At 40.8% G+C, this 20,161-nt stretch overlaps 1 protein-coding gene across 5 annotated transcripts in view; it reads left to right on the top strand.

Annotated features, from left to right (window-relative positions):
* rassf7a (Ras association domain family member 7a) overlaps positions 1-15,936 on the top strand; it is a 46,757-nt gene extending 30,821 nt beyond the window's left edge. For 4 of the 5 annotated variants that reach the window (XM_061772940.1, XM_061772941.1, XM_061772942.1 and 1 more), the window contains 4 exons: positions 8,913-9,111; positions 10,545-11,461; positions 13,243-13,591; positions 15,640-15,936. In XM_061772940.1, the coding sequence (XP_061628924.1) occupies positions 9,009-9,111; positions 10,545-11,461; positions 13,243-13,591; positions 15,640-15,671 (1,401 nt within the window). In that variant the 5' untranslated portion in view covers positions 8,913-9,008 and the 3' untranslated portion in view covers positions 15,672-15,936. The remainder of the gene's footprint in view (positions 1-8,912; positions 9,112-10,544; positions 11,462-13,242; positions 13,592-15,639) is intronic. The other variant, XM_061772943.1, reaches the window with a different exon arrangement.
* The last annotated feature ends 4,225 nt before the right edge of the window (positions 15,937-20,161 follow it).

Genomic DNA, 20,161 nt, shown 5'->3' with positions numbered 1-20,161 from the left:
ATAAGTTCCACACACATTGCCTTTTAGTTCATAGGTTTGATATTGATACTGGTTATAAAGAACCCTGAGTCAAATGTTCATTTTAGTATATGCTGCAGGCAGCTAAAAAAATGGATGTTCATAATTTGGACACCCTTTATTTAAACCATGCAAACTTTTTTGAAACAACCCCCTAAAAGAATCGGAATCGAGAATCGTTTGGAACCGGAATCGAAATGAGGAATCGGGACCGGAATCGCTCACATTCAAATGATGCCCAAAGCTATACATGGAGGCGACCAATCAGAGGAAAGGCTTAGACAAATATGGACAACGCGGCTAGAGATCTGGGTCAAACAGAAGTAGGTGTCTGATGGGCCTTTTCTGGACACTCGTACGACAAAACCGAGGTGTTTTTTTAAATGAAATTGACACTTTTATAGTAATTCCATGTTAAAGAGTCAGTCTATGGGGGTCTAAATAGACAAAATATGGGACCTTAAGTAGTGTCACAGAAATACAGAGAAAAAACGGAGCTGGTTCATGAAAATGCAATGAGTGAAATTATGAAAGTGGTCTCTTCCAACACCCCATGGATACAGGGGCAAAAAAAGTGCTTTAAAATTATACTCTAAAGCAGGCACTATTTACTGGGAGTATTTGTTGACATGAAGAGTGAAAGCATGTATGACTCATTCTCCCAATGCTCTTAATGACAGGCATGTTGTGGACTTAAACTGTTTGTTTTTTATCTTAGGGGTATTTGAACACAGCAACTGTGCTCACCCAGCTGGCTGAAACTTTGGATGACAAAGAAGGAGGGGCAGAATAAAGAATGCAAATCGGGCGTCAGGGAACACAAAAGCAAGCACTTTATTAGTTTTATCAGTCGCAACATGTGGACGCAGCAGAATGGCCACAATAATTGGCATTGCACACGACCCAGTAATACCAGAGGCCACAAAAGAGGCAACTGCCTGTTTAGTGTGAAACCAGAACAACAATAGGGTGTCTGCAGCTCAAATGAGACCGGGCTGCTCAGTGCCAGTGTTACAAGGACTTCGTGTGTTGTCTGTGCCAACCTCGAGCAGCGCGGCACAAAGGTTCTCCCACCACTGTTCATTGTCATCAAGCAACAATGTCTAACCTACTACATACGCTTTAACCAGCCTTGGCCAGGCTCCTCTGTTCTATGCTCTACTCTTACTTGTAGGGATTTTGACCAAATGCAAGTGCTGTGTGTGGGTGGGTGTTGACACTGGCTGCTTTGTGTTGTGTGAATGAGTACCCATCTGTGGTTAAGCTCAGATGTGAATTCTGATGCACACACTGCTTGGTTCTTGCTGCAGAGATAGCACTGTGAGTTGGAGCACCCTCTCATGAAGATACACATTAATGGCCTATCTACTTACAGAGGACCTGTAACCAATGGCATCGTTATGTTTTGCAACAATTTGTTTGCAATGGTGATACGGTGGGAGACTGGTTAGCACTTCTGCTCACAGTTCTGAGGACCTGGATTCAAATCCGGCCTTGCCTGTGTGGAGGTTGCATGTTCTCCCTGTGCCTGCGTGGGTTTTCTCCGGGTACTCCGGTTTCCTCCCACATCCCCCAATAAACATGCATGGTAGGTTAATTGAAGACTCTAAATTGCCCGTAGGTATGAATGTGAGTGTGAATGGTTGTTTGTTTATATGTGCCCTGCGATTGGCTGGCAACCAGTTCAGGGTGTACCCCGCCTCTTGCCTAGAGTCACCCTCATGAGGATAAGCAGTACGGAAGATGAATGAATGAATGAGTTTGCGATGGTCTTGAGACCGCTCTCTGCTCTTACCCATCATGAGATGTGTCTTGACTCACACCTTGGCAATGAGACCTTTTTGTAGGCCATCAATTAGGACTGAACCAGCTGATTTTCCTTTGCACTGAATTGCTGTTTGATTATTGATAGGTTTTAGGTGTTGTCTTGGCTTTCCATGACTTTTGCACCTCCCTTCATGTGTTCAATACTTTTCCCCTGTGTCATTTCACATTTTTACACACAACTTAATTTGAGTTTATTTGTTGTACTTTCTTTGTATGTATGGATTCCTTGCGTTGTTCCCAACACCTGGTGACATTTTCATGTCAATAGAACCTTTGGAAGTTTATTTAGTGAGGAAAAATGGTGACGTGTTAAATACTTATTTCAGCCGCTGTATGTGTCTCTGCACAAAAAAGCTATACATACAGTATATGCTCCTTATGTAGCATATGATGTTGAAAAGCTTCAGAATATCCATAGTCTTGTATGAAAATGTTCTGTTACGTTTCAGCGTGGTTGACAGTTTATACACTTTACAACTAAGAAAAAAAAAAGTTGTTTGAACATTTGATAAAATACAGTATAAGTACTCACCTGCCAAAATATCGTTCACACCTGCACAATGTGATGGGATTCAGTAGAAGTAATGTGTCAAACATTCCAGGATGATGTTTAGTGTAGTGTGAAAATGTTGAAGCATTAATTTATCCATCCATCCATCCATTTTCTGAGCCGCTTCTCCTCACTAGGGTCCCGGGCGTGCTGGAGCCTATCCCAGCTATCATCGGGCAGGGTACACCCTGAACTGGTTGCCAGCCAATTGCAGGGCACATATAAAAAAACAACCATTCGCACTCACATGCACACCTACGGGCAATTTAGAATTCTCAATTAACCTACCATGCATGATTTTGGGATGTGGGAGGAAACCGGAGTGCCCGGAGAAAACCCACGCAGGCACGGGGAGGACATGCAAACTCCACACAGGCGGGGCCGGGGATTGAACCCGGGTCTTCAGAACAGTGAGGCAGACGCTCTAACCACCGTTCCGCCTGCATTAATTTAGCAATGTGTTTATTGTTGTTTGTTGTTCCCGTGTAGGGGTATATACACTTAACAAAATTTCTGTTTTTACTCCCATTTTTCACGAGTGGATTCACAGATTTAAGACTTTCTGATTACGAAAAAGGACTATTTCTCTCAAATATTGTTCACAAATCCGTAGAAACCAGTTAGTGAGCACTTCTACTTTGCCATAAGAATCTATCCACCTCACAGGCGTGGCATATCAAGATGCTGTAGTATTGGGTGGTCTGGGGTCAGAAAAACAGTCAGGAACAGGGTGACCAGTATTTTCCTCACGCAGTAAAACAATTTTATTGCACAGGTATGCCTTAGCTGCACACAATAAAAGGCCTCCCTAAAATGTCCAGTTTTACTGTATTGGGGCAGAAGAGCACAATGCAGATTTTGACAGATCTGTGAGAAATATTTGAGAGAGCTATGCCTTTTGAGAGAGCTATGCCTTTTGTGTATATAGAAAAAGTCTTTTGTATTGTATTTTCAAGTATATACAGTATGTTCAAGAATCTGTGTGTGTGAATTCATCGCCCATTATCGAACTGAATTAGCTGTAGTGTCATTAAATGGAAAAAATCCATGTGTAATTTGTACAGCACCCATTGTATGGGCTGAAACACACCCGTGTATATGTGCTTTGAGCGGCGGTAACCACTTGTGCCTTCAGTGCAATTCACTGAGGAGTTGGCAGACAGTTTTTGAAGAGAAAAAGGAGCGCAGACGGGGTGATAAGAGACGCAAAGGCGGGTTTGCTAGATGGCTGATGAGAGGGAAGAGAATGGCAAGCACATGGCTCCAATCATAGCTATTTTCTTAGCTGCTCTTCCTCTCCCTTTATCTATTTTTCACATGTAACTCCCCAACCGCCTGTTTCATTTGCTCATTGTCTTCCATTCCTTCTCTTTCCATGCCTTTCATCATATGTTCAGCAGACGGTGTCCTCAAGTAGTTGTAGTTTTGATTGCTTGAGGTTGCTGATTAGGCCGGGTGAGAACATTTTCTTCATTCCTTGCACTGTGTCAACATGTGACATGAGGAGGACCTGGTTTCAAGTGAAACTGGGTGTTGGGTTGTTTTGGTGGGTTGGGCCAAGATGCAAATAATGGTGGAAGTGATGGAATCTTTACTGTTTTTCACAGAGCGTGATATGCAGTATTGTCACATGGATAAAATAATGAATTCCTGATGGTGGAATGAGTGATTTTGGTGGGAGGGTATGTGTAAAACTAGACAGACAGCAGCAGCAGAAGACTGTTAATTCATAGAATTTGCATGTTTACCCCCTAACCCAGTGATTCTCAACTGGTGGGTCGCGGGCAACTTGTAAAACAAAATTACATGTAGGCCTAGTATTCTGATATTTTTTCTCTCTCCAGTACAGTAGAGATGGATTCCAAGTTCCCACATGCAACATATTAGGAAGGCAATAAGAAATGTTAATTCCTTGCGCTCTAGCCACTATTTTACTCTGTAAACAAATACAGTGCAGCACAGCCTCTGGCTCGTGGATGTCATTGTGAGCAATATGCGTTTTGGGGTACAGTAAGCACCTTTGAAACAGCATGTAAAAATATTATATACTGTACATCTTTTCAGAGGCTTTTTTTTAAAACAAACAAAAAAATCTTTCTTGTTCTTAACTTCTATAAAAGTGGGTTGTGAACTTGCACCAATAGAAAAATGTAGGTCCCAGTATGACAACATTTGAGAACTGCCCTAACCCCTATCTAAATACATATTTTTAATACTTTACTTTGAGTTGAATAGTCTCTGGTGGTCACAGTAAATGTAAACTTTGCTGCAAAGGAGAAGCATTATCAAGCACATTTTGAGTGGCATGCCTATTGCTTCCATTAACTGCCCTGGTTCCGCCATTCATGAATGAATGTAATGTATTCTTACATGCACGCTTCCTCTGTTTTTTTGAAAAGCTGAAGCTTTGGGTTTTACTTCTTTGTTATTGTGTAAACAAGTGGCAAAAAACTACTTTAGTTAAAAGCGGCCTTGTATAAATGACCATTTAGGGCAAAAGGCATTCTGGACTGGTTGCCCATCAATCATGGGAACACTGTGAAAAGCACATGAGTTGGAGTTGATCCTACACCAGCAACATGAAAATCACCTATGTGAGCCAGTACACTATCAATGGCTGACGCTAGACTCAGGAACAGTGTCAGGTTGTCTGGTTCTCAATGTTGTTGCCTGCAATAGCGGTAACAGATAGCAACCTGAAACTCACAGGCCTGTTTGTTTCTTGCTGATGCAGCCTATCATGTTTCACTAGCCGGGAGGGATTAGAACTAACTAACATGGGAGACTAGCATTCTTTTTTGTGTTCCCTTTAAAGGTCTTCTGGTACACACAAACCTTAGACGGAATTAAATACTTTTAATTAAAGAATGTTTGCATAACTGCATGTACCTGTGTGTAAATTAGGTTAAAATCTGAAACCAAATTTTTCTGTAAATGCAGGAAAGGGTAGAGTTCATCCTCTATTTGGAGCTCTTTCTAGGTCATCTGTAGATGTGGAAGTACTCTGTTCAGGTGAGGCACTTCCCTGTGAGGTGGCCAGTAAAGTGTCATTCCACTGCTGATGGCTCCAAGATTTGAAATGTTGCTTCCTGTTCATCAGATTAAAAAAAGGTCTCTCTGCCAAAGTAGATGATTGTCTGACTACTCACTCTGCGACTCAACCAGTCAGGTTTAATTATCGGTATGTATTGCAACACTGTTTTCCCTTCTAAAAAAAAAAATATTGACGTCACTGCAGTGCTGTTTAGTTTTGATAAGCATTCCCAGTTCATAGGTTTCTTTTTTTTTTTTTTTTTTGCCAGATTCAATTGCCTATATTATACTACGATTTATACCACACGATCATTAATATTTGCCTTTAAGCCACTTCTGCAAGGCCACTCTTGTAGCAATGACGTCAGTCATGTATGTGATCTCATGTAGGTTTGAAGTTTATGATGTTGCCATATCAGTGTGTTTGCAATCTAAACAATTGGAGAGGTAATGGCGGCGCAGGGTGGGGAGGACACAGGGGTGGGCTGGGCAGGGCTGTACTTTGTTAAAGAAAGTAGGAATTCTTCCGGCTGATTGATGAAGTCACTGCATTCCTCAGAGGCAGCTCCTTATTGGCAGCCAGCGGAGCACGGCCAGGCAGTGAAAGAAGGTACAGATAAGTGGGGGGAGGGGGCTAGAGTAAAACACCTCGCACTGAGAATTAGAAAGTCAGCTGGAAAGAGAACGCCATCTGGCTGTGTTTTGTGTTTTACCCACCTAGACTACATGATTTCTTTCTCGGTGCCAACTTCTGGAGATAATCCTTCCACTGCCTGAGGTTTACACTTTTTATGAGCATTCCAGTATTTATTACCTTGTTTTAAAGCTTGTCTGTAAAAGTACAAACTGACAGGGGCAGGAGTCAACATAATATTAATTTAGAGTCAAACCTGCTGTCACAATAAAAATGAAAACCTTACCTCAAATAAATAATTTATTTTCAATGATTCCATTTAAGCCCACATTTAAATGGTTTCAAACCTTAGATTCTGCTGTAATACATTTTTATTCCAAAAAATAGAATCAGTCTATCCACTCTTCAGAAAGGTAAACGGGATGAAAAATGCTCCCAACTGCGCCTCGGTGGGGCCGGCGGACCGCCCTTGGTCCCTCTGTGTGGGACGTGTCCCGTCCACCGGGCTGCTCTCGGGTGGACCCCTGGGCCCGATTTCCCCCCCCCCCTTAATTGATTGGGTGGGGTACTCAGCCTCCTCGGTGCGGGCACAGTAATTACAGGACACTTCTGTCAGTCTTTGTGCATGTAAAATGGTGTCAATTCACTTGCATGTCTCCGCAGGCACGCACCCCTGGGACTCTGACTGGGGGTGAGGCCACGCACTTATTGCGACAAATAACTCATGAATATGCAAATCGCTTGTGTATCCCCTCACTTATATTCTCGTCCCGTAGACTTTTATGATTTACATAGTTAATCCCACCACACTTCAGTTGTACAGCCGGGTTCACGGCCTGCATCTTGTCCTGTCCTTCCCTCACAGGTTGTAGCACTACAGCCTCATGCAACACTCATATTTAATGTTTAATTGTTGTAGATAATGTAATGACTTACTTCTCTCATCCTCTTTTCAATTAGTGCTTTGTCTTTAGTCTTTGTTTCTCTCTCCCCTCTAGAAACTCTGATCGACTCTGATTCTCAATAAACTTCAATTATAATACTAAGAAACCACAGCTTAAAAACTCCACTGTGACACAATAAAACTGTTCCGGCATAAAATGGATAGAGAACTTCCATTCAACAAAAAACCTGCTGCCAGGAGAGAGTGTGTTGATTTGACTGCTCAAGTCACTTTTGGTCCTGCTGACTGTGATCAAATTAGGGCACGTGCACACACACACACACACACACACACACACACACCTTTTCTGGATGCTTTTTCCACCTGGACAAAACACCCTCCATCAGATATACAGTACATGCATACAAGTTTGAGTTGCTCCACATTTCCTGTCTGTTCCCCTTGGAAGTAAGCTATCATAACAGCTTTGAAGGAGGGTAGCAGAGCGTTTAATTGGGTTACAGATTGCCATTTATGCTCTTAGGTCCACAAGATCTTGCCACAGCTCTAAACAGACCACAAGGATTGCTGCTATACCCTTTGTCCTCTGTTGTGACCATGAATGGTCTATCAGCATAGCTTCTTCTTGACAACAGTATGAATTAGTAGGGATGTCCCGAGCCAACTTTTTCACTTCCGATCCGATACAGATATTGCAGTCTTGAGTTTTGGCCGATACCACTATCGGTCCGATCTGATGTCAGCAATATTCATACATACTTGACTTACTTTGTAGTATGGAATGTTAGAAAAGGCAAAGTGATATTACTCAGAGAAAAATAATCAGCAACAGCAGGTATGAGAAAAACTGACGCATTATTAACCAATGGGTTGCATAAAGTAACTTTAAGAATAAGAATGTACTACAATTGAATAAAATAAATACATTAGAAAATCCTGAAAAGTAAAGCTAACAAAATATATATTTCAATTGCAACATAACCACAGCTTAACAATATGCTTATGTTCAATAAGCATATTGTACATTTGAATGGATTAAATGAAAAAAGAAATTGTAAAACCATGAAAAATAACCTAAAAAAATAATTACAAATTATACTTGTAAAATGCAAAATAACAATTATAGTTCAATACCGTTGTCTTTTACTGTCAGTATATGGTGGGAACAGCATTTGTTTTCTCCATGTGCGGCAATACACTTTTGAGCGGCAGTGTGGCGCATGCAATGAGATACACACTTGCAGTAACAAAGAAAGCAGATGTCACGATCGGATATAGTTAATATCATTTGTTTTTCACAGGATTTGAAGAATTTATGCCAGACAGTATTGTTATTGTGCCTGTTTATCTGTTTATACACCATTTGTCTCTTAATATTAATCATTTTAAGAGATTAAAGTGCCGCCAGTTCAATGCTAATTTTCGTTAGCTCGTCAATGGAGTTTTTCATTCATTGTGTTTGCTTTGAGTTAGCGATTTTTGTAAACAAAAATGAAGAAAGAATCTAAGTATGTGATGTATTTGAACATTCAATAGGCGTAATTATTTTGTTATATGCGTGTAGTTTTACAGTGAACTTCAACTGGAGTGTTAATAAATAACTTTAAGCAAGCAACATTCACTTACCATGTTAGCACCTTAGCAAACTGTTGTGATCACGTGGACTCTCCATGTCGTCCGGGCGCTGCTGGATAGAAGTGCTGGAGTGGCGTACGGAATGGACTACTCACATAAGAGTGGTAAAATCTGAAATTTTCTATCCGATCCAATACTCGTTTTTTGTGATATCGAACGGATTTCCGATCTCGAAGATCGGATCGGGACACCCCTATGAATTAGTAATCATATAAAGTGGAATGGGAATTGTAAATATCAACAGACTGCATTGTGTGTAAGATTGCTACAATCGTCAACACCTGTGTGTTTCTGTGGTCCATCCCATACAGGTTTTGGGCCATGCAATGCTGAGCTGAGGCAAGCCGAACTACAGCGATCTGTTTGGAAGACCATCTTACCAATCACCTTTCTTCAATCAGTCGCAGATGGAGCTCAAAGTGTGGGTGGATGGAGTGGTGCGGGTGGTATGCGGACTATCAGAAGAGACATCCTGCCAGGATGTGGTCATCGCTCTGGCTCAGGCAATAGGTGAGTAACTTCAGCTCTTATATGATAGTACCTACCTGATTTGACTCATTTTAAAACCCATTTCCACCAAGTTAATTTCAGGGTTTCACATAGTCAAAGAGTACCATTAGGTTACCAACAACTGTAGTCTGCTCTTTAATTAAACATTAACTTATTAACCCTCTTCAAATCCAAACACAAGACGGACCTATTCTGGACTGCCAATTCACTTTAACATTTCTGATATCATTTGCCATTTTAATGGATGTTTTGTGTTTTTTTTTTTAATTTCTTTTTAACTATGTTTTTATTGTGACCTTGAGGGGCTTGAAAGGTGCCTATAAATAAAATGAATCATTATTATTGTTAGGAGTAGTACTAGTAGTTGGAGTAGTATTAAGAAATAAAGTAAAAATAAGTGAACCTCTGTGAATAGTAAAATGTAAAAATTAGGTTTTGATTAGGAATTGGTATTCAACTACATTGATTGATTGATGGGAAAAACTGATTTTGATTAATTTTTGTTTTAACATTTCACGTTATACTCAGTCCACACCATTTTGCCAAATTTATAATCAAAAAATAATTTTACATAATCAAGTCTACTTGAGTATACTCATCCCTCATGTATTTAAGTCAATAATGGCTTCTCACTTTTGGCCTTTTTAACTATCACACAAGTGTAAAAAGAAGGTACTCACTATTAAGTTGTTCCACTGTATTGACAATTATGATGTAAAGTGGGCTTTTTGTGTGTATTTGTTTCTTGTTTATAACTGCTAGGACATCACCCTAATAATTTAGCTGATGAATACCCTCCCTTCACTGCCCACAATGCAAACCATACTGTGATTAAACCAGCAGAACTATACCGCTTAATGGAAGCATGGCTGAATTAAAAACATTCATGCGGACAAAACGGAGCATGTTTAATCCTAAAGTTGCATTTTTGCACTAAATTAAGAGCTCCACTGGATTGTCATGAGGTCGTTTTGGATTTGAGCCTGCCCATGTATCCTCTGGCTTTATTCAAGCCATACGCTGCAGCAGCATTAAACAACATACAATCAGATTTAGCACTCTGTTCCATGAGTGAGCTGCTTGCCCAGCCATAAGGGAGTGTTTGTCCTAATTTTAAGGTCCTTGTGGAAAGTTTAGTTTATTTGAACATATTTACATGTTGGGAAAGTCGTACATGCATCTCAATCTCAGAGGCAAATATTTAGAGGTATAAAAATGCATCTGATGTAATTTGTTCATTTAATATTCCTCACACAGTAGAGTGAGTCGAACAAAAATTCACTGGTTCACTGACCTTGAACAGACAAAGGTCATTAATATAAATTGCCTACAACTATTTGTTGGTTAACATTTGTGAAAAAGGTACAAATATTTAAGGAAAGTAGTTTATTTGCTAGAAGAGTATATTGATATATTTTTTTCTTTGTTCCCAGGTCAGACAGGCCGCTATGTTCTAATTCAACGTCTGCGGGATACAGAGCGACAGTTGCTGGCCACAGAAAGACCTCTTGAGTCTGTGGCCAAGTTAGGCCAACATGGCAGTGAGGTTCAGTTCTTCCTGCGTCGTACTGGCCCGAGCAGCAGTGATGGGCCTGGCTTAAAACAAGACAAAGTAAGCCCTCTACCCCTGCCCAAGTATACTGAGCCGGACCTTTTAAAACGCAGCCAACCCAAGAAATCACTCACATTCAACCTGGGCCCATCGACTTCTCCCAGAGCAAAGCAGTTTCAGAGGTCTCCTCAGGACACCCCAGACCAGAGAGCCTCGCCTTCCTCTTCTCCAATCCCTCCATCTCCTCTTACTCCATCTCCCTCGCCACCAATAGGCCCATCCAAAGAGGAGGTCTTTAGGGCAGTTCTTCAGCAACAGGAGAGACTAAGGACCATTGAAGCACAACTCGAAACCCTAGAACGGGAGTCTCAAACTTGGGAGTGCCACTATCCATCTCTGTGTCCTTCACCGGTCTCTGATGCTCGCTTCCTAGAGGAGTTGGACACTCTGGAGCAAAAAGTTCGGATGAACCAGGCTGAGCTCGCCCACGAGCAGTACTGGGAGGAGGAGTTTCAAGCTGAGACAGAGCGGGAGCGAGGAATGAGGAGGAAGCTCGGGGAGCTCCATGCTAAGTTAGATGACTGCGGAAGGCGACTCCATGAGTTCTCTGTGCGCTCCACTCAGCTAGAGCAAGAGCTTCAGCGAGAAAGTCGGGTGGAAGCCAAAAACAAAGGGCCACAGGAGTCCCTTGATGCTGTGAAAGCAGAGCTCCAGAGCCAGGAGAAGCACAGAACAGAGTTAGAGGAGCACCTCTCTGAGACTGATAAAGCTTTGGGGAAGGCAGAGTCTCTGCTGCAGGTAAGGAGAGAGGTCATAGTTCTGGAAAAGGGGCTGTAAAGCCATTATAGGGCAAGGTGTTTTTTGTTTGACTGTATAGAACAGACCCTTTTCTACCTAGACTGTAGAATAGATCCCTCTCCTCCCTGTAAACTGCAGCAGACACATCAGTACAAAGACCTTTACTGAATACAAAGCAAATTAAAAATTTCTGAAATCATCTTTATGTATTTGAACTAAAAATATTAAAAACAAATCTTATATGCTCAGCTCTATCCAATAGAAATGTTATTAAAGGAACATTTGGACCCTTGCTGAGCCAGCTTGGCAGGTCTCATTTTGTATACATTCTAAACACATACACATGATTATTATCAGATGACCATGTCTAACTATTCTAACTATTCATGAACTGTATAGAAATTAGATTAAAGAGACTTGTTTTGTAGCCCAAAAGCTTCACTTTATTGGATCAACTGAAACTTATCTGAATGCAGTTATTTATTTAGTCATGATGTTGTCTTAGGTGCGGCTATGTCAATAAAAGCCTAACCCAAAAGATTTTTCCTCTTAGTCCATGTGAAACAAGAGACTCCGGTATCTGTGTCGGTGAGCACACGTTTGACGTCACGTCATTTGGAATGTTCCGCTTGGAGGAACTAAGGTACAGGGATAACTTTTAAGTCAGGTGATTTGATGACGACCATTGTGTCCTGTTCCACCCGGCATCAGTCATAGCTAAGTGGTTGGAAAACTGATTTAAAGAGTAATTATGATCTCATTTGTGCTTCAGCAAGTCATTCCCTTGGAGGACTCTGATTGATGCTTTGAGACTGGCTCTTTGTCATAGTCATCAGCGGAACAATATACAGTACACCAAGACCAACACGAGGCTTCTTTTTATACATGCAGGTTTATGTTCAAAAGTAGAAGACAAACCAGCATTTTAGAATTTCTAAAATGCCCTAATACACACACACATATATTTTAAGTTTAACAATTATAGTGGTGACTTATCACTAGAGAAATGTGCATATTAACACGTCAAAAAAAGGAACTCTGTGTCAGCCATCAGCCACATGATGCGCTAAAGCTTCTACTTTATTTACTGCATTGGGTGTGATGAGCTCAGTTTTACTGCCATTAGGGTAATGGAGGCAGACGTGCAGGTGTTAACTGCAGCAGGCTGCTACAGTCCAGTTACCGCAACCCCCCCTTACACCCACGCACACAAACACGTGTATATGTATGTACACAAACACCAGGTTGGGGGTCATGACTTGCAGCTGTATTTCCCCATGCATACACTAATTTAATGCAGTGAATCAGCTCATCGACCTTTGAACTTTGCGTTTTCAATAATTTGATCATTTTCCTGCATTTCCCCCATGAGTTTAGTTAGGGAAATCACTCTCCATTGCCTCAGATCATTTAAAAGAGCAAGCAACTGAGTATAGTTGTGCATGTTACATGTTGGCATTATGGAAGCTAATAAAGGATTGTAACGTTGCGGAAATGATTGACTGCAAATGAATGGGTAAAGATGGCTGATGATGCCGGAATGACAGACCCTGCAGGCTCAGTGGTTTCGACCTGCTCACTCTGATGACCCCTTATGGCAGGAAATACTACTTGAACCAGAAATTGAGTCCTGTACAATAATTTACATATTATTTAACAGTTCATGTTTGACCCGCAGAATTAAATCTGCTGTACTCCCAACACATTTTTCGTTTTCCATGTGTGCTTGGCACTATGCGCCGTCCTCCCTCATGTTTCCCTTTTTTTTTTTTCAATCTCAGGCGAAACAGGACGAGCTGGAGGAGTTGAACAAGGATCTGCGGCAGTGTAATCTGCAGCAATTTATTCAACAAGCCGGCGTCCTGCCTGCACACAGCCACTCACGCACAGACCTCCAAGAGCAACTGGAGCAGTTAGAACTGGCACATTTTTTACAGGATGGATACAGGAATGGCAGTAAGGGCACAATATCTGAACTATTAAACACTGTTTCCTGTAGCTTTTACCCATCAGAATATTTTTTGTGGTCCCTATATCTAGGTGAATCACCGCCTCGCCCTACTGCCAAACAGTTCCTGGGACATCCACGCAACCTACAGAACCCCCTTGTGTCCAGCCTCAACCCTGAGGGTGTGTATGTGTGAGACCCTGCCGCCTTCCACGTCCATCCTGCTCTGCCCCTCTCCTGCCCTCCCCCGTGCCCTTTTGGTCCCCAGGACTGTTGCCCCCCTTACTTTTCCCCATCCCGGCTTGTTTTGGGTTTGAGGCTTCTGTTTTTGGTGTTGGGATGTGGAAGCATTTGTGAGATGGAGAATCCTGCAACTTCTCAACTTTACTTCTTTGTGCTCTACCTTTCATAGCTGTACTAAACAACCTTCTCCGATTCACCACTGATTTTGTTTGAAATTTCACATTCCTTCTTCCAATGACATTTCCTTTACTTAGCAATTTTTTGTCTTATTCTTTTATCTTCCCTTCTTTCTTTTTTTCTGGAATAACTGCTTTCTGGCTCATTTTACTGAGGACATTTACACTTACAGCCCAAAATGATTGGTACCCTGGCCAACTTTTTAATCACAGTGAAATTTTACCTAATGAATGGGTATTTTCAGGCTGGAAATGACAAAAGAACCTGAACACACTAAGAAGGGTGATTAGGAGATATAAATCATAAGAAAACATACATACAGTCTGTACTGCTTATCCTCATTAGGGTCACGGGTGAGCCTTAGCCTATCCCAGCTGACTTTGGGTGAGCGACCTGGTCACCAGTCAATCGGAGGGCATACAGTATATAGACACACAACCATTCACACTTATAAACAATTTAGAGTCTTCAATTAACCTAACATGTTCCTGGGACGTGTGAGGAAGCCGGATCACTCAGAGAAAAAACCCAGGCAAGCACATGGAAAACATGCACACTCCAGACAGGAAGGCCAGAGCCGAGATTCAAACCCAGAACCTACAAACTGTGAGGCAGATGTGCTAACCATTAGTTCAACGTGGTGCTGAAAATATACTACTAATTTCCATAATTTGTAATACTGTTAATCTCCTAAATAATTACAACTATTATTAATACTCTTACTTTCCTACAAGCATATAATAATGCTGAAGATTATGTCAGAAGGTACCTGGATCCTTTAGAATGGAAAGAAGAAAATTATTTTTATGATAATGGTAGATATTTTGTCTTTCATATCTATAATTAAAGCTTTTGCCACTTTTTTATGCAATTTCAAACCAGATCATCTGCATCAACTAAAATAAAATAAATAAATTGATAAATGAAAAAAAAGGTATTAAAAAGGCCAGGGTATTAATATCTTGGGATTTACTCCTGCATGTCTATCCCCTTTCAGGGTAACCTTCCTACCATGTCAACAATTCTTCACACTGATAACACATAATGTGTGTGTTTTTTTCAGCTATTGAAAGGTCTGATTCGGTTTATACAGTATATTGATGCTATTTATGTGTAACGAGGTGTATCTCAACTCCAATGCCTTGTACTTTGGTGACCCTCAACATCCAAAGAGCAAGAGCCTTTCACGGAGGGCTCTGCAAGTTTTGCACTGTCCCATTCTCTTTCTGTGTAAAACCTTGGCCTTTTTGTGCGCTAATAGAAATGTATTTCTTCTTGGTAACTGGACCTTACACATTTGTCAGCCTCAAAGCTCCACACTTAAAGAAGGGAGTACATTTTCAAAGTGTGCAAATAGGCCAAGGTTTAAGATGCTTAATTTTTTATGCTTAATATGAATGTGCCTGTTTGCTGTCATTTGACCTGTCATAAATTATACTGTTCCTCAGTGTAATGTAGCTTTAGGGTATGTTTAGCCGAACCGATAGCAAATATACAGTGAACAAGAGTTGGAATATGAAGTTTAAATTCCTAAAGCCACTGTTAATTGTATGCTAAGCACTTATATTGTGCTGACAGGTCAAAATGATGTCTGTGTTTTTGGCTTCCTTTACTGATTTTGTGGGTTTTAAAGCACTCTGCCGGTTGAATCCACTTTTGACCTTGTGTTTTACTCCGACTTTGTTCGATAGTAGAAGAATCAATCTATCCCATCTTGTGTTCTTACTGGCATGTGTGAATATCCCGATGCCGTAGGTTTCTCTTTTAAAACAAAGGGATCATTATCCCCACTTGTTTTTGTGTCTTGCAGTCCTGACATCCCAAGAGTCATCATGGCGATAAAACATGGACCACAGGGCCAAGGGAAACTTGTTCACTTATGTCACCATCACCCCCTATTTAACCCATTTCTTTGTCATTCTCATTATTATTAGTACCATGATTTACGTCCTGTAAATACATAAGACAAATATATTTCCAAAGTTTTGCTACTGTAAACACTGCAAATTATCTGTAAAATGTAAACTAATTTAGGAACCTTTTACTTAGCGGATTTATTAAAATGTATTTAAATATAATAAAAATATCTTAATGTTTTAGAGAATAATTTGTGCTTTTATTGGATTTTATTACCTATATTATGAGTCATTTAATTTTTACAATGCAGAATCTTGAAGTTAAAACTGTGTATCTGCAACCTCCAGCAGTAAATAATCAACACGGCATTCCAAAAATGGCATCAGTTCTTTGTGATATATGAATACATTATGTTTTGAATTATTCACGCTCCTTTCCGCTTCTCATAGCACAAAGGGTCCGGTGATGCGTTGTGATTATTTCTTTGCATTTCACTGGAAGCATTCACAGGTGATTGAAAAGTGCACGCTTGCTTGGAGCCCAGTCAAATGTGGCAACCATCTTGGCCTCACATCTGGTGTTGTTCCAGGTGATGAAAGTACTTGGATTGTAGATAATAGATTGACAGGATGTGACAATGAAGGAAAGCTACACATATGTGGGCCTTATAGGAGACAACAAGCAGTTTATTACCTCAGTCAAACGGGTAATGTTTCTAATAATGTGTTTGCTTGTGTAAGTGTGCTGGAGGAGTAAGTGCACAGCCTATGTAACCAATTTACATGACATTGTGTGGTTGGGGCAAACCATGGTATGAATCAATATATTTCAGTGCAGATAGATAATCGAGAATTATAGGAAAAAAATTATAGATGTGCCTTTACAAAACGTTGAGTGTTTTCAGTAGTTATTGCTAATACCTAAAAGTATTAGGCCAATGAGTGGTTTTGCCTTTATACAAAGAAATACATCAACATATCTAAATTCATCACCCCAATATATTTAAAATATACCAACCAAGATGTGATTGAAGATTTTGGCTTGAAAATGTTATTTAACATTTAGGAGTTTCTACCGGTAATTCACTCGCCTAACTTCGGTGCAAGAAGCATGGGTTCAATTCCCACTTAGTGTTTGTGTGAATGGTTGTCAGTCTATATGTGCTTTATGATGGTCTGCCTTTTACCATCCATCCATTTTCTATACTGCTCATCGTCAGTAGCCGCAGGTAGCCTGGAGCCTATCCCAGCTGACTTGGCCAGAGTCGGGGTACATCCTGGACTGGTTGCCAGGCAATTGCAGTGCCTTTTTACCTTTTCATGTAAATTTTCACAAGATAAAAAGTATTAGAGTAAAGTGACATAAATGCAAAAATAACCATAATTTTCAAGAAATTAAAATCGTTCATAGTCAATGACTGCGTCAAGTCTGCAGACCATAGACGTCACCAAACTAAATTTCCTCCCTTTGGATGATTTTATCTACGGAAGATTATAGGCTCACTTGGCCATTGAAGCCAATGATTAATATTTCAATTTTCCAATTAATAATTACAGTAATCCCCCTCCATCGTAGGGGTTACGTTCCACACCACTTCCACTATAAGTGAAATCTGCAATATAGAAATACCCTATTTAAAGACAACCCCAATTCCAATGAAGTTGGGACCTTGTGTTAAACATAAATAAAAACAGAATAGAATGATTTGCAAATCATGTTCGACCTATATTTAGTTGAATAAACTACAAAGACAAGATATTTAATGTTCAAATTGATATTTTATGGCTGCAACACGTTCCAAAAAAGCTGGGACAGGGTCATGTTTACCACTGTGTTACATCACCTTTTCTTTTAACATTCAATAAACGTTTAGAAACTGAGGACACTATTTGTTGAAGGTTTGTAGGTGGAATTCTTTCCCATTCTTGCTTGATGTATAGCTTCAGCTGTTTAACAGTCCGGGGTCTCCGTTGTCGTATTTTACGCTTCATAATGAGCCACACATTTTCAATGGGAGACAGGTCTGGACTGCAGGCAGGCCAGTCTAGTACCCGGACTCTTTTACTACGAAGCCACGCTGTTGTAACACGTGCAGAACGTGGTTTAGCATTGTCTTGCTGAAATAAGCAGGGGCGTCCATGAAAAAGACATTGCTTGGATGGCAGCATATGTTTCTCCAAAACCTGTATGTACCTTTCAGCATTAATGGTGGCTTCACAGATGTGTAAGTTACCCATGCCATTGGCACTAACACAGCCCCATACAATCACAGATGCTGGGTTTTGAACTTTGTATCCATAACAGTCCGGATGGTTCTTTTCCTCTTTGGCCCGGAGGACACGACGTCCACAATCAATTTGAAATGTGGACTCGTCGGACCACAGAACACTTTTCCACTTTGCATCAGTCCATCTTAGATGAGCTCGGGTCCAGAGAAACCGGCGGCGTTTGTGGGTGTTGTTGATGGCTTTAGAGTTTCAAGTAGCACTTACGGATGTAGCGCCAAACTGTATTTACTGACATTGGTTTTCTGAAGTGCTCCCGAGCCCATGTGGTGATATCCTTTACATATTGATGTCAGTTTTTGATGCAGTGCCGCCTGAGGGATCGAAGGTCACGGGCATTCAATGTTGGTTTTCGGCCATGCCGCTTACATGCAGTGATTTCTCCAGATTCTCTGAACCTTTTGATGATATTATGGACCATAATTGATGAAATCCTTAAATTCTTTGCAATTGTACATTTTGGAACATTGTCCTTAAACTGGGCGGCACGGTGGCCGACTGGTTAGAGCGTCAGCCTCACAGTTCTGAGGACCCGGGTTCAATCCCTGGCCCCGCCTGTGTGGAGTTTGCATGTTCTCCCCGTGCCTGCGTGGGTTTTCTCCGGGCACTCCGGTTTCCTCCCACATCCCAAAAACATGCATTCATTGGAGACTCTAAATTGCCCGTAGGCATGACTGTGAGTGCGAATGGTTGTTTGTTTCTATGTGCCCTGCGATTGGCTGGCAACCAGTTCAGGGTGTACCCCGCCTCCTGCCCGATGACAGCTGGGATGGGCTCCAGCAAGCCCGCGACCCTAATGAGGAGAAGCGGCTCAGAAAATGGATGGATGGATGGATGTCCTTAAACTGTTCGACTATTTTCTCACGCACTTGTTCACAAAGAGGTGAACTTCACCCCATCTTTGCTTGTGAATGACTGAGCAATTCAGGGAAGCTCCTTTTCTACCCAATCATGGCACCCACCTGTTCCCAATTACCCTGTTCACCTGTGGGATGTTCCAAACAGGTGTTTGATGAGCATTCCTCAACTTTCTCATTCTTTTTTGCCACCTGTCCCAGATTTGTTGGAACGTGTTGCAGCCATAAAATTCAAAGTTAATGATTATTTTCTAAAAACAATCAGTTTGAACATTAAATATCTGTCTTTGTAGCGTATTCAATTAAATATAGGTTGAACATGATTTGCCAATCATTGTATTCTGTTTTTATTTATGTTTAACACAATGTCCCAACTTCGCTGGAATTGGGGTTGTACACCCGAGGCATGTTTTTTAGCATTTAATTTTTTTGGAAGGTATTTAAACACACTTGTAAAACAATACGAACACATTTACACATAATGCATTGAGCGCAAGAGCAATGGATAAAAAATATTGTACAAACAGTGTTTAAAAAAAAAAAAAAAAAAAAAAAAAAAAGAATAACTGTAATACTGCTTACCAAAAAAAAAAATTGTGATATGGCTGAACGGCAAAGCGTCAGCTGCGATATCTGACTTCTCACTGACCTCAGTGTTGAGTTCCACACGTAGCCTCAAGCATGATCAAAGACCTGCAAAAAAATACCCTACTAAAAAGTACTACTGTGCAGTGATATTTAAGCATGCTACTTTTTCTGTTGTGCACACAAAACAACCCCTTAGTCTTAAAAAGGAAATTCAATTTTATTTTATTTGGTCTGATGTTTTAACTCCGGTGTGCAAATATGCTGGTTGTTATGCGCTGATGTGATGTGAGTCTCTACGGAAACATCATTCACTGTTGGCTTTCTCCTTCATTTTGTAAACTCCATCATGCCATGTGTATATGATGAATTTAAGCTTGACAAGAAGGCCAGTTTAAATATAATTATTAGTTACTGTGTGTAGAATTAGATTATACAGTAAGAAGATTTCGAGTCGTCTGGCAGGGGTTATATAATCTCCCAAATCCTTGTGCTGGCGCCACTGTCTGCAGTCTGGACAGAGCCGGACCCGCTGCACCTCTGACACCAACTTGTGGACGAGAAGAGTCCTACACGCCGTCTAACAGTTTCTCTTCAAATGGGGCCAACCAGTTACTGTAGTCGCATACAAATTTATCAGCCACAAAAATGACTACAGTGCTTCGAGACTTCAGATTTAGATATTTAATTTTATTTTAAAGTAACATAAACTCACCCGTTTTATTAACAGGACACATATCATGTCAAG

Source organism: Phyllopteryx taeniolatus, chromosome 5 (assembly GCF_024500385.1).
Source record: "Phyllopteryx taeniolatus isolate TA_2022b chromosome 5, UOR_Ptae_1.2, whole genome shotgun sequence".
NCBI classification, from domain to species: domain Eukaryota; kingdom Metazoa; phylum Chordata; class Actinopteri; order Syngnathiformes; family Syngnathidae; genus Phyllopteryx; species Phyllopteryx taeniolatus.
The sequence above is the reverse complement of the archived record's forward strand: the minus strand, read 5'-3'. Positions and strand labels throughout refer to the sequence as shown.